The sequence below is a fragment of the Lytechinus pictus genome, chromosome 2 (genome assembly GCF_037042905.1).
Source record: "Lytechinus pictus isolate F3 Inbred chromosome 2, Lp3.0, whole genome shotgun sequence".
In the NCBI taxonomy this organism is placed as follows: Eukaryota; Metazoa; Echinodermata; class Echinoidea; order Temnopleuroida; family Toxopneustidae; genus Lytechinus; species Lytechinus pictus.
In genome coordinates this window covers 46,530,226-46,545,570 of record NC_087246.1, presented here as the reverse complement: position 1 = coordinate 46,545,570, position 15,345 = coordinate 46,530,226, and the positions used below count along the sequence as shown (strand labels likewise).

Here is a 15,345-nt window from a genome sequence, read left to right as displayed (position 1 = left end):
TCAATTTTATTTTTATGATAATTTTTTTTTTCTTCAAATAAAATATTTACAGTGTCAACGAAACTTTTTCGCGCCAAATGGCCCGTACCATAACAAGGCGCTAGCGCTAGCGTTATCAGACCTGCGCTGGATTAAGGGCTAAGCTAACTGTACTGACTCGGGACTGTCAGATCGATCGGAAGATCGGGGCGCCGGGCCCGGCGATCGACGGACGGACGGGGTGGTACGTGTGATCGTGAGCTAGCTAGATGCGGCGCGGCCGAAGCGCCAAACCACCGGCTTGGAGTTGGATGGATGGAGCCAGCACATCAACGCGACGGTGAAACTGCTAATCTGTCCTCTGAGCTGACATGTCTGATGTCTTTGATTTGACAGTTTACTGTAAGTTTATTCCCAGGGTTTGAACTAGACCATACCTAAGCCTGTACCTAAGTCCTAACCCAGCTGGCAGCTGCAGTGTTTCCACTCTTCCCGAAATTCGGGAAATTTAACTTTTAATTTAAGGAAATTTTGACTTTTTCCAGGAAATTTCGGGAAATCCGAAAATTACAATTAAACGTAGCAACTATTAATATTCAGGTTATATTCAAATAATTGTTTACCTCCACATGTAGCTCAAAATTTTCCGCTCGCGCTCTGCGCTCGCATTTTGTAATTTTGTCCCTGTGAACAAAAAAATGCTAAATTCCTTGATTTTTGGCCACCTGGACCAAATTTAGTCTTGCTGAATTATTGCCCGATTTTCGTTTAAAATCAAACTTGAAAATTCCAGGAAATATCTATGAATTTCAGGAAATTTGGGATTCAGTTTCTGGAAATTTATTTTGGAGCTATGGTCTGGAAACACTGCCCAGCTCAGCAGCTGGGAGATCCGGCCCCGCAAAGCGGGCCGGAGCTTAGGCAAAAAATGGGTACTCTCCAAAATGGGGTCGCAGCCAATAGCACCCCAAATCGTGAAACTTTCGTGACACAGAATCCTGACATCGAGGCACAAACTGGACCCTCAAAAAAAGGAAAAGTTCTGTCTCATTCGTTCTCCTTTCAAAATTAAAAACAAAATGGCAGATCGATACCGAGATAAGGCAGGGCAAGAACGAACGCCACATGGGGGTCTAACTTCTCCATTTTTGAGGGTCCAGTGTGTGCCTCAATGTCAGGATTCTGTGTCCCGATAGACCTTCATCCAAATAATCGGGGAAAGTGCATAATTTATTTGTTCCCCTTTTATTTGGAGTGCTATTGCGACCCCATTTTGGAGAGTACCCATGTCTTCCTTATCCTAGTATCCTGGGTTAGGCCCTACCGGAACTTGCGACTTTTTGCGGAAAAGCATACATGTAGCCTTGTAGGCTAAGTTACGTCGTTAGAAGCCCTAGCGCCTTAATTTTAATTTAGCCGGAAAAAATTTGAGTCTAGAACAGTCGGAAGCTAGACCGATCTAACGTTAGTACTACAGTGCGTCCCCCCCAAAAAAACTACGCTTTTGAAATGGCTGCCAAATAAAAAATATCACTTTTGGGAAAAATATTTGGAATCCAATAAGGTCAACTTTCAAATGACACCAAAAAGTTGGAAAACTATTCATGCTTGAGCGAGCACTGCCCACTGAAACAAAGGGTATGAAAATTAGGCTGGGCTAGAATTAGCCTTCCAATTTATGTCGGTTTTTGAGAGGCAAATCCTTTGGAACTTGCAAAGTTAAGGGCGTGGTGATAAATTAATGATCAACCGTGACTAGTTTTGGTTGTTTAAGCAAATTTCATAAGTTAGTAAATTGAACTTTAATGCATGAGTGAACACAAATTACACTTTTTTGGGCAGCATTTCAACTTTGTCATGTGGATCTCAGCAATGTGTTCATGGGAGTCTAGAGAATAGGGGGTGTGGGAGAAGTAGGTTGATGGAATATGGGTCAACATTAGTGTTGAGGACTCCATGATGATGTTTTTTTTTAATATTTTGACATATTTCTTCATCATGGAGTCTTGAATCCCCTTCCATATATCTATAAGGATTAAGAGACACATGTACACAAAGATGGATTTCCCTAGGAAATCCATAGTTAGAGGGTGAAATCAGTTTGTATTGTCAAATTTTATTTATCTATGAACCTTCAGGCGCCTAATGCGTATAAAGGGATACAAATTATTATAGGAAAAGATGTTACATGACAGAAGCAGTATTTTGCACTGCCACACCTCTGCATTGAGTCCAGCCTTTGTTCTGTGAGTTGTGTTTGCACCTGCGTGACGCTAGCGATTGCTTTCAGAAGGCAAGGAAAAGGTTTAATCACAAGTAAAAGGTATGATCTTTTGCTTGGCATGCAATTGCTACTTTTAATGCATCTGACCCAATGTCAAAGTCAGAGATGGGATTGATAAAACAATCATCCCAGTATATAACACATGCCCTTCTCAGGCATGTTTAAGTGGGCTTGATCATAAAGAAGCTAACGTAACAGGAAGTTGAAATAAAAATATTAAATGACATTAATTTAACGATCACACAGCTACGCAGTGACAGATCCCCCCCCCCCCCCCCCCCCCGGCGGGGTAGACTGGCATTTTGAAGCGAGGGAACACATTTTTTTTTAACTGTGTGGCTGAGTGAGATACAAACAGACACGCTCAGTGTTCAGATTTTAGGAAAATGGCAAAGCCGATCTCCTAATAATTATAGCTGAGAAAATAGGATATCTTTCTTCTTTTACATCCAATTTTGATGAAATTTTCAGCGCTAGGCTTGTTTGATTTTTCTTTATCAATTCAAATCACATTTTTCTGGGGCGGACTTGACCTTTAAATAGACAATTCAGACAAAGTTGATCTGAGTTATATAAGCAAGGATCTTTTTGTCCTGCAAAGAATAAATACATGAATCAGATGACTGTTTTCAGACTGTGAGGTAACTTGCCACCGTTGCCATATTTCTAAAATAGAGCCCATTTCAGAGCTGCCCTCCAAAAATTTAAATTTTTCAATACAAGGTTTTAACAACCCAAGTGAGGATATGCTTTTTTGATATTCACCTTTGACCTCCAGGAAGATGCTATCTCAAAACGATGATCTCAGTCAGATTGCAGCAACGCCCATTCACGATGGAGGGAGAGTCCCACCTGGGTGTTTGGTTTCTAATCAGAAATGGAGAGGCTCGCAACTACATAATACTGTCAAAGGTAATATTTTGACAGGTACCTGTCTCTTTTGAAAAGCTACTATTATTGTATCTCGCTGACTCATTTTCTGGGGCCAAGGTTGTAAATATGCGATTCAAATTTATGGATATTTCTTGCCTGTATGTTTTTTTTTACAAAATTGTAATCTATTGAGAAAAATCTTTTGTCTCTATTTCATAAAACTTACACAAATATGGTTATTGGATCAATGTTATTTCAGGTAACTTTTTTCAATCATTTTGTTAAAACCAGGGTGAGATATACACATGTTTCAATGTTGTTGTTTTTTTTCATCTGCAAGAGCAATGCGCATTTTATCTTGCATGCAGCTTGAGCGCCACAATGAGCGTGCGCGCCACCCATTTTATTATGAAATACAGTTTTTTGGGAAAAATATAGGGTTTTTTTAGCACAGAATACAATTTTTCATTCCCAGAGGTTGGCAGGTCTGTTGTAACCGTATTCTGTAGACCTTTGTCCTTTCATCAACATTTCCATCCAATAGGTTGTCCGATCTGACAAATTTCTTTGATTTTGATTGGCTCAGAAGCAGGGTAACTGCCGGATAAAACAGGACTTGCCAGAAATAATGTCCAACAAGTCCTTTCATGAAATGCTCCCCTGTTCGTATTTTGAACAAGCAATTACCAATGCAGACCTTCATTTTTGAGGAGCGCGATCGCGCCGGCGCTCCTACCGCGCTCCTTGAAAAAAATAAGGAGAGCAAAAAATCGCGCTCCTAAAAAAAAAAATGATTTAGTTGAAAACTATCAGAAAAATGAAGAATATTCATCTCTTTCCCGACTCTGATTTTAATTTAAACTCGGTAAATATTGCAGTCCCATGTAGTCCCATATGTAGATTTTCATGGCAACACCATGTGGGATATTTACCGAGGTAAGTTCATATCAGAGTCGGGAAAGAGGTAAATATTCTTCATTTTTCTGATAGTTTTCAACTAAATCAAAGTAATTTCAAGGAATTATGGAAAAAAGAAGGCCATTTCATGGATTTAAAGATGTAAAATGTGAAATTTTAGCAATTTTTTTTTTCAATTTTTTTTTTTTTTTTTTTTTTTTTTTTTAGCAGTAGCGCATACGACATCTTGTAAACGTATTGACGTGACCCAGGACTAGTTTCACCACAGATTAATTAATAGCTAACACAGCTATTGCATTTATACAATGTTAAGAAAAATCTACAATTTATCATACATGTATTGTATTAAATTGATTTGAGCTCCTCACGGAGAGCGATTCTGAGGAGCTCAATTGAGCTCCTCAAAAAAATAAGGAGAGCGATTTATTGAGCTCCACGAAATTATAAACGTGAAGGACTGCAATGATGATAGTGATGGGAGAAACTATCCTTTTTTTAGGCGACTTTTGATATAGACCCATGTATACGTGTAGCTATCTTTCCACAGTGAAACCTGAAAGATCCCGTCTCGGTCTGCATTCGTAAGGCCCAGAAAGTGGTTATCTAGATCTCATCCGCTGAAATGATAGGTGATTATTTTGGTTAATATTCCACCTTCGAAACAAGTGATTGCTATGTTTATTCACTTTCTTGGTAATCCATCTAGGTTACATGTACTTCCAGCGTGCATTATCTTACATCCATACGCTCCTCTATGACTGAATCAATGTCAATAGATTTATTCTCTATAGGTGTGATAACTCAAACCTACTTTGTCTTTCAGGTCAGGTGAAAGTGATCTTTGAAAGTGACCTTGGAGTGTCAGATTTCTACCCATCCAGTGAAGTTGCTGTGGTCTATGTCTCGGAGACGGATCTGGTAGCAGGAGTAGGATACAGGAGGAGGCTTGCAAAGCTAAGAAAGGTAGAATTATTGGCTCATTAGTTTTGTGATCGTATCAAGTATGAGTCTCGTCTAATTGCTCGGGATGCATGCAAGCTGGCATGACCACTTACTTTTACTTTTTAATGTGCTGCAGTGAAAGGAGAGGCTGCTTCAACATTTTGTTTTTTTTATAACAACATCTAAACTGAAGTCGTGTTTGGCCAAATTCAGACAACAGCTAGTTATTCAATATCTCTGTTTGTTTTTACTGGATGCATGTGTTTGCTTTATAAGAAAGAGTAAGATAGTCCACAGTGCAATGCACTGTAATCAAAAGTTAGTCCACAGTGCAATACACTTTATTTTTAACATATTCCACATAATTTTAATGTTTGCCACCTATCAAAACTTCAGAAATCAACGGAAGCAGAACACCACTTGTGTTTGATGAACAAATCTACAATTTATCATGTAATTCACTTTTCACTGAGCTAGCAGCAACTTTTTGAAATATGTCAAATATAATGTGAGATATGTAGATTATTCCGTTATTAAAATTTTGTGTATTCCCATGTATCAGGTTAACAAACTGAAGGGTGTGGTAATTGCTGAGAAAACTCCGATGACCGAACAGTATTTCTTGGACCTGCAGAAGTTTGTTGTGCTGGAACTTGGGATGGTGCTTCAACCCATCTCATCCCAGACAGAAGCAGCTGGTCTCTTGGCACAAATGGTAAGAACTGGAAATCAGTTTTAAATCATCAACAGGGGAGCATTTCATGAAAGAACTTGTCTGACGTTTTATCCGACAAGTCACGTTTTATCCGACAGTTACCATAGGAACTGTGCTTCTCAGCCAATCTAAATCTAGGAAAGTTGTCAGATCCAACAACTTGTCGGACAAAATTGTTGATGAAATGCTCCCCTGATATCCCTGGGGTGGGGATACTCAGCAAAAATGTATGATACGTGCTTGCCATGGTTGAGAACCACATTTTCAGCCCTAAACTTTGGTTGAACTAGGGTGTTGCGATTTCAGAAACCGCAGAAATTTCTGTTCCAGGGTCCCTCAAATTTGGTATGAATCCCTTTCCACCATGATTAGAGTTGGATGAAGATGCAATGAAGACGAGAGAGCTGCTGTGATGTATGGCAACAACTCCGCATTTACTGTACAGAATCAGGGGCCCATTTCATAAAGAGTTTCAACTGTTGTAAGTCCTTTATGAAACTTGGCCCCAGGTGTGCTCTCAACTAGTGTCAACATGCTAGGTCATAAGTGCTGTGCTGGTGTAGTAGGGTGCCCAGAGTCTTTTGGAGACCTGCATTTTAAGACCAAGGCTTCCAGAGCACCCGACTTTGCAACTTGGCCCAAGCACAGTCATAGAAACTGCCAATATCAGAATGAAATTTTGACTGTTCATTTAGCACATATAGGCCTACTTGTAAAGTAGTTCATGACTTTGCAAAGAGATTTGTGAGACACTGACCTACAGTGTTTCCCAAAGAGTTATGTGGGACTTTATTCATGTTTAAGACCATCTTAACACAATCTTGTTGATGACTTCACAGTACCATGCATCCCTGAGCCTGATCTGAACAATGCTGTCATGTTTTCCTACTGCGTACAACTTGGAATTTACCGTCAGTTTGATTTTAATTCACAATTAACTCCTTCATAATTGAACACCCCCTGATACAAACTCACCCTGATAGATCCTAGAATAATTGCACCGGTAATTTAGCCTTCCTTTTTGTTTGTTTTTTGTAGGTTTTGGAGGAGCAGAAGCCCCATGCAAACCCCTTTCGCCTGAAAAGACGACCTCAGTCGCTGGACTCTAGTCTTTTGGCAACGGTGCAACTGATCCCAAAGTTAGGGTCCGTCAAAGCCAGGGCTCTGCTTCACAAGTTTGGAAGCATCAAAAACATCGCTCAAGCATCACAGCAGGTAATGGGTGATAATCTGGGGCCCGTCTTACAAAGAGTTGCGATTGATCCGATCAATCGCAACTATGGAAAGCCAGCAAAGTCAACATATGAAATGCATGTTTGTTCAAAAAAAATTTAGATATGAATGTATATCCATAAATTAACTGATTTCTTGACAATTTAGTATGTTCTCCTTTGTTTACAAAAGACATTTTGCAAATTTCCTGTAGAAAAAAATATGAAACTGATGGATTTCCATAGAGTTACGATTGATTGGATCAATTGTAACTTTTTGTAAGATGGGGCCCTGCTCAGAGCAAAAATTATGCTTGCTGCACACTGCACGATCCAACTACGATGCGATTTTGAACATATCACGTTGAGCAATACATCTGAAAGTTCCAAGAATTAAGATTACTTTATGAAGTTCAGAATAATGTTAGGAAAATAAGATCAGAATTTTGCTTGCTGCGAGCCTTATGGTTGGAGTAAAATCCAAATCCGAGTCGCAGCCAATTTTGACATCATTGCGATTTTGAAATTAATTTGATTTTATTATTACAGAGGCTCGAAATACACTGGAAGTTTGATTTCAGTATTCATACCACCGCTTGGAACTTTGATCATGAAAATTTTGTATCTTGGAATGTTCGTATCCAAATGCTATTTCGATTTCTTTGAAAAACAGATGGCAATGGATCATGTAGAGTGCGGCCACAGGCTTTAAACCACATTACCTCATCTTCTGAGGTTCAGTTTAGACCATGGTCTAACTGCTAAAATTGTAACTTATGGGAAGCTAAACATGATAGAATTTTCTGTATTTATGTTTACCGTGCATTTCCTCCTGCTTTGATGGTAAAGAAACCTACGTTAGATATAATCCAAGACTGTTCTGAATGATTTGAATGTGAAATGAATAATGAAATAAATTTTACAAATTGATAACCTGTACTGTTAAAGATTTCTGTCACAATTGGTTATTCATAGTTAAACCACAACATAAGACCATATTTAAAAAAAACAAAAAAACTTAAGACCATATTTGAAACGGAGTTTCAGAATACGGGCCATGTTCTTTAACCCTATCTTAACTGGGCTATTTCGGACTAGTATATACTGGGGGGGTCAATTTAAACCCCCCCCCCCTCAGATCTCGGCTGCTGATTGCGCGATCGCCGCAAAAATTTGCACACGCTTAGAGCCGGATTTAAACTACAAGACTGTATAGAAAAATTTTCAAAATATTAATTGTTTATATTTTTGTATTAATTGATTATGAAAATAAGCATATAAAATATGCCCTAAATTTGTTTTTTTTTTTTGTGTATGTTTTTGCCTTTAAAGGTAAATTCCAGTTCTGGTAACGATCTCAAAATGACTTTTTACAGAATCTAATATAATGACCACCCAAGTGTCTGTTTGTATGAATAAAAAATATGTGCCAAAGGATTCTGGAAGAAATTGTGTAATTGCTGAGAAATAAGCAAAATAAGCGCGGATTCGGTCACTACCGTCGGGTCTTTATTCCAGCAATAATAATACATTGTCCCACGTGTGCCTATATGTGTTGGCGATCTTCAGTGTGATCGTATTTCAGCTTAGATTTTATGATTTCACAAAGTTCAGTTTATGTAACTGTACCAGATCTAGATCCACGATGATATAGTCATACTTAACCTTGGTTTTACAGACTTTCTCACGAAATTAGTGTTTTACTGCAACTACTGTAATTTAGCTTTAACTCAATTTATATAGCTAGAAGAATGCTAATTTTTGGTGGGAGTATCAATTATTACATTTCTAACAAATGTCTAAAAAAGAATTGCAAAAATATTATTGATTTCTTATGTATTTTATTTTTCAAATTCTTATGTATTTCTTTATTTTTTCAAACCTTTGTTTTTTATTGTTTTTTCCGATGAACTTTGTCAGGGACCCTTTTGCGATCATAAATAGCATAAAATTAATCCATTAAAACCAACAAAAGTGAAAATAATCATACATATATGATTTTTGGTTGAAAAACACAATTTGCATTGACTTTGTACACGGAATCACGTTTTGGAGCAATTTCGGGTCTGACATGCACTTACAAAATGTTGCGTAATTTCGGTACCACGTACCCGGGCGTCGCAAATTTGGTCTCATAAGATGTGCAAGACTTAAAAGTAAAAAGTCAGCGAGCGGTGTGGTAAAAAAATTTGGCGCGAAGGCGTAGTGACGAAATTTGTCGAGGGGGGGGTCAAATTGACCCCCCCCCAGTTTAATAAGGGTTAATATGTGCTTTGATTATTGTTTGCAAAGATATTAATTTTGCTGTTGTGTTCCTTGTGTTAAATATATTCCTGGTCTATGGTATAAGTGGTTCAGAAATTTAGGAAGTATTTTACGAACAATCATTTTAATGGACAACTGATATAAGCTACTGAATCATTATTGGCTGAAAGCAAATAATATTCAGTGTTTTCTTTTCATGAATTGTTCTTGTATTTTTTTCTGTCCCATTACCACATCCTATATTGTAACAAACAAATCAATTATAATCCGCTATTCTTCAATGATATTCTTATCCATCATAAATTGTTATAAAAAATGCTATTCCAAAGATCTGAATTTCCATTCAATGCTACACATTCATTTCTCCAAATCTCTCCTCTGTGTTAGTTCAGCAGCCTGGTAACTTTGTCATTATGGTAACTGTTGTCACAACAGGGCTCAGCAGCCAATCAAAATCAAGGTTTTCATGCAATTGCCAACTCGTCTACTATCATTTGGTCTACCATCAGTTGGTCCAATATCCACATGGTCTAATTGCTATTTCGTCCACTCACCATTTTGTCTAATAACCAGTTGTTCCAATGGCCATTTAGTCCATATACCATTTTGTCTAATTAGAGTAAGTGTTAATTGGGCAAAATGAATGAAAATGAAACAGATTTTAGACCAACTGGTTATGAGACGAAATCGTCATAGACGAACTGGTGATTAGACGAAGTGATGATTGGACCAAATGGTTGTTAGACGAGATGTTGATGGACGGAATGGCATTAGACTAAATGAAGGTAGACCATGTGATGAGTGGACGAGTTGGCAGTAGACGAATCGGCAATTTACCGTTACAATAATCTGCATTGTTGATATTCTTTTTTAGAAATCGTAATGCTTCATACTTGGTATTTTCCTTTGCTGTTCTAGGATTTGGCAGCCATTGTAGGAGTCTCTCATGCCAAGCACATAAGGAACTTCCTCACTCACAAGACTGCACCAAAAAGATGACGGAATCTACGATGAGCTAGTAGATGGAAACATACTCCCACCAAAGGATGTTTCTGTTGATAGCTGAAAGTCTTGCTGAAATGCTGATCACAGCAGTATGCTAAAAGCTTGTTGACTGCAACGTATACCTATGCCTGTGCTGTAATGCTGCTGTCTGTATGGGTTCCATGACGTTTGCTACGGCGACAGGTGCTCTGATGGAAACCTAACCTCCAAACTTAATAAACCCTAATGTTTATCTTTCCATTATTCTGAACCAAAAACTAACCCCAACTCTAGCCCTATGCCCTCTGAGATATTAAGACAGGAGAAAATGTAGCAGGACCATACGTCGGGTCACCGTTGTATGGTTGGGGGCAAGCAAAGCATGTGATGATGAATAGAAGCTTCCACTGGTATATTTAAGTTTGAAAAACAAGAGTGATTATTTTCATGGTTGACAAATAATACTTTGATAGTTGATGTACAGTAGACCCGGCATAAGTCGCTGTTCCATAAGGCAAAAAGTATCTTTACTAGAAGCATTTTTTCAGACCTGGGGCCCAAGCTTTTTACGAAGAGTTGCGATTGATCCAATCACCACAACTATGGAAAGCTGGCAACGTCAACATCTAAAATACTTGTTTGTTCAAAATGTTTTCTTATAAATAAGATGAATATTCATACATTCATCATTTTCTTTGAAAATTCAATGTGCTTCTCTTTGTTTACTAAGGACAGTATGCAAATTTCCTGTTGAAAAATTATGACATTGATGAATTTCCATATAGTTGAGGTCAGTCAGATCCATCATAACTCTTTGTAAGATGGGGCCCTGAATATGCAAAATGTGTGTTATTCATATCTTCTAAGTCAAATGGTTTTCTGTGGTCATCTGAAAGTAGTAAGATACTTAAAGGGGAAGTTCACCCTGACGAAAAGTTTGTTGTAAAAATAGCAGTAAAAAGCAATTTAAAAAATATTGAAGGTTTGAGTAAAATCAATTAAATGATGAGAAAGTTATTAGAATGTCTCTGTGTTTTTGTGACGTTCAACAAACAGCTACCCCATATGTCATGTACCGGTAATGTAAAATGCATAAATTTTTATGGTTCGTGATAACTTTTTTTTTTTTTTTAGGAGTGTGTGTGAAATGATTTATGTATTGATATACTAAAGGATATACTGAAGATTCAATTTAAAAAAAATCAGTTTTCTGAAAAAATGACTCATTGATTTTTTTTTACCATATGATATGTAGGAAAGCTGCTCAAATATGTCACAAATCAAATGATTAAAATTTAATAACTTTTTTTTTTTTCTGTTATTTTTCTATAAACATTTTGTCAGGGTGAACTTCCCCTTATAAGTGGGTTAAATACAATGAAATGTTTAACAGTTGATGTGGTCTGTATACCTGTGAAAACAAGTTATAGGCAATGTCATTGCAAGAAGAGAAGATTTGCTACATAATAGAATCATGAATGAAATTATGTGATATACATGCACAAGTAAAGAAAGCGAATGAAAAGAGTATAGTCTCCAGAGAGAGAATTCAAACTTCTGTTGCAATATAAAAATATTGTAGGTACGGTTGAGGTAACCAAGGACACAAAATGAAAACAAAATTGGAAACGTTTACAATGACGTCATTTTAATTTTTTAACACATTTACAATTGATATTGTGTTTATGTTTCCCTTGAAACCGATGTTTTATGAGAGAAATGCCGATCTTAAATGGACATCTTTTTTTGTCCGATTGATCAGCATTTAAATTGAAATGAGAAAAGGGCACAACCATGTTTGAACAAACAAAATCCTGGCTTTGGCTGCTTGACCTCCTCATGGAAATCATAAGCACCCCCAGGTCTCCATGCAACTCACTTATATACTTTATTTTATTCATGTTAAGTCAAGTCTACCCCAGAAAAGTGTTGAATTGAATCAAAAGATAAAAACCAAACAAGCATAATACTGAAAATCTCATAAAAATTGGATGTAAATAAGAAAGTTATGACATTTAAAGTTTTGTTTATTTTTCACAAAACAGTTAAATGTACAACTTGGTGATGTGGTGATGCCATCAGTCCCCCTATTTGCATACCAACCAGGATGTACATACAACTGTTGTTTTTTTTATTTAGCAAAACTTAAAAATTTCAACTTATTTCTACGTCTGACTTTGGTAAAATTTTCGGCGTTATGCTTGTTGAATTTTTCTATTTTTATTCAAATCAACTTTAAGTTGGGATAGACGTGTCCTTTAAAATTGTCTATGCTTTGTATGAATGTAGATAAGAGTATAATAAAAGCATTTGGATTTTTGAAGAATTTTTTTTTTGAACTACAGATTTTCACTATCTCTGATTCATTCATTGATTTCTCTCATTAGATTGTATGTAATCAAGAAAGCTCTTCCTCCTTCCTCAGTAAACTGCAGCTCTGCTTGCAAAGCAGGAGCGACATTTATGCATAGCGTTCACAGTGGCGGCATCATCGATATAAATATCTTAATGCACAATAGTTAGGTTTTGAAATGTTATAACTATATAAAGTATAACAGTATATAGTCTCATTTCATTGAAGAGTCACTGATCGTTTTGCACAGGGATGTTTGATGGGAGGCGAAGGGTGGCAGGTGCAAGGCCACCTTTTTTTACACACTTGAATTACAAAGGTAACGTGGCATGCGTCACACAACTAAAGCCTTTCATTACAAATTGATTTTTGTATCAAATAATGTTTACGAAAATTGTAAAGAAATGGAAGAAAATGTTTATTTGAATTTGAATGGAATTTTTATGCTCTTTTCTATTTTTTCTAACACTACTTAAAAAAATCATAGGAGAGGGAAGTCAACTCTGCACCCCTCCCCTGAGGCACTCCCCTAATTCATCATTGAATTTAGGTTTCAAAATCATGGTCAAAGGCCATTCGAAGTCAATAAACCTTGACCATGTAATAACATTGGAAAATGAACAAAGGGTCAGAATTGATAAAATAAAAAAAAATCAAGATAAATTGAAACTGTTTCCCTCTTGAAGCCGAGTATTATGGTCAAATACTATAATGTTAATAGAATTTCAGGTCACTAGGTCAAACGTTATATCAAGTCGGTATCGATATATATTTTATTAATTATTTCAAAATTGTTTGATCAAATTATTTGAAACTTGTACATCGGCGTAACAGGTAGGGGTCAGTCTGCCCCCCGCGGATTTCGCCTGGAAAATGAACAAAAATGGGAAGAAAGGGAAAGAAGAGGGGAAGGGAATGAAAGGATATAAAGAGAAGGTAGTGCAAACGGAAGAAAAGAGTGGAAAGCAATGAAAGAACATGGGAAGTGAATTGAAATATGGCAAAATAGAACGGGAAAGCCGCGGGAAAGAAAAGAGACATAAAGCATGGTGAATGAGGGAAGATTTTGATTAAGTTTAAGGGCTGAATTTGAAAATGAAGAAACAGGAAAGGAAAAAAGACTTGATAACACGCCCCGGCTGCCGAGGATTAAAAATAAATAACGGGAGAAATGAATTGGCTGGCGTATGTGTGTGAAGTATATATAGACTTGCTAAATTTATTCCTATAATGGACGCAATCATGGCGAAAAAATTACTGAACTTTTAAGAATCCGGAGGTACCGCCCAGACCCCCTACAGGGCTAGACATATGAACCCCACCTTCGTTTTGGTTTGAAGAAAATGAGAAAAATCGGATGTAAAATAAGAAAGTTATGGCATTTGAAAGTTTTGCCTTATTTCACGTAATAGTTATATTCACATCCCTGGTTGGTATGCAAATGAGGAGACTGATGATATCATCAACTCACTATTTCTTTTGTACTTCATTACATGGAATATGAAATATTCTAATTTTCCCCTCATTGTCATGTAAAGCAATTTTTATTCCTCCCTGCGCATGTGTAATTATCATTGTTCTAACGTTTAAGGGTTCTAACAAGAGTGTCCTTCCTTATTGTCAAATATGTAATAATTGAAATATTCTATAATTCAAAAAATGAAAAACAAAAGAAATGGTAAATAATGGACATGCATCAGTGACTCTCTCATTTTGCATATCACTGAGTTGTGCATAACTGTTTTGTGAGAAATAAGCATAATTTTCCTATTTTACATCCGATTTTGATAAAACTTTTATTTTCAGTGTTATGCTTTTTTGATTGATTTTTCTTCAAATCAACTTTTTTTCTGGGGTGGACTTGTACTTTAACGCTGGCTTGAGTTATCGTGGAAAGCCTCTTAAGGTTTATACTAGATCTCCGAAGCTACCGGGGGCTCTGCCACAGACCCCATGCAGTAGGGGCTCTGCATCTTTAAACTTCAAAGGCCCTTCCAGGCGCGGATCCAGGAGGGGGCCGAGCCGGCCCCGGCCCCCCCCCCTATTTTTTGGCAACCTGCAGAAAAAAAGTGTACTCTTTAACTTGATAGAAACGATGAAAAACAGAAAGAAAAGTAAGAAAGAGGTATTATACCAATGATGTGTAATTTACAGCCTCGTAACGGCCGGCCCGACTCGAAAGGAAACAAGAAAAAGGTGGGGGAAGAATTGGAAAATAGAATTTATATAAAAAATTTCGCTCGCGCTTCGCGCTCGCATTGCCTGTGTAATGAATCTCATTCAAGAGGATTAAATGGCACTTAATATGTCCAGTTCTGGAATCAATTTGCTCACAATATTTTAGCTCGAGCATCAAGCTTTCATTATTTTGTTTGATTTATACAAATTGTTAATATAATATATACAAATTTTCAGCTCGCTTCTTACCAAAATTTCTCAAAATTTAAGCTCGTGCTTCGCGCTCGCATTTATATGTTTGAGACACATCTTGTTCTTTATTTAAATAAAAACGTGCTTAGACTGTCAAGTTTTCAGGTCGGAATATCAAAAATTTTGAGCTCGCGCTTCGCACACTCATTATTTAATTGGTGATACTGTATCCATTAATCACTAAAAACAGTCCTAATTGAGTCCCTTTTCACGTTACTATATTAAAATTTGTGCTCACGCTTCGCGCTCGCATTTTATTTTAAGACCCATGAGATGCCTTATCTTGTTTATAGCAATAAAAACTAAAATTTCAGTCTTTACTTAGGACTACCCCCTGAAAAACCAACCAAAAAATCAGATTATAGCGGCCAATCGAGAAAAATGTTGATGA

General features: G+C 37.0%; 1 protein-coding gene across 1 annotated transcript; it reads left to right on the top strand.

The window, feature by feature from the left end:
- The first annotated feature begins 48 nt into the window (after nucleotides 1-48).
- On the top strand, nucleotides 49-12,515 carry LOC129254157 (Fanconi anemia core complex-associated protein 24-like). Its single transcript, XM_064094938.1, has 7 exons — nucleotides 49-381; nucleotides 3,042-3,175; nucleotides 4,878-5,017; nucleotides 5,559-5,711; nucleotides 6,750-6,926; nucleotides 10,106-10,571; nucleotides 11,516-12,515. The coding sequence occupies exons 2-6, from the start codon at nucleotides 3,046-3,048 to the stop codon at nucleotides 10,184-10,186; spliced, it is 681 nt and encodes a 226-aa protein (XP_063951008.1). The 5' UTR covers nucleotides 49-381; nucleotides 3,042-3,045; the 3' UTR covers nucleotides 10,187-10,571; nucleotides 11,516-12,515.
- Nucleotides 12,516-15,345: the final 2,830 nt, after the last annotated feature.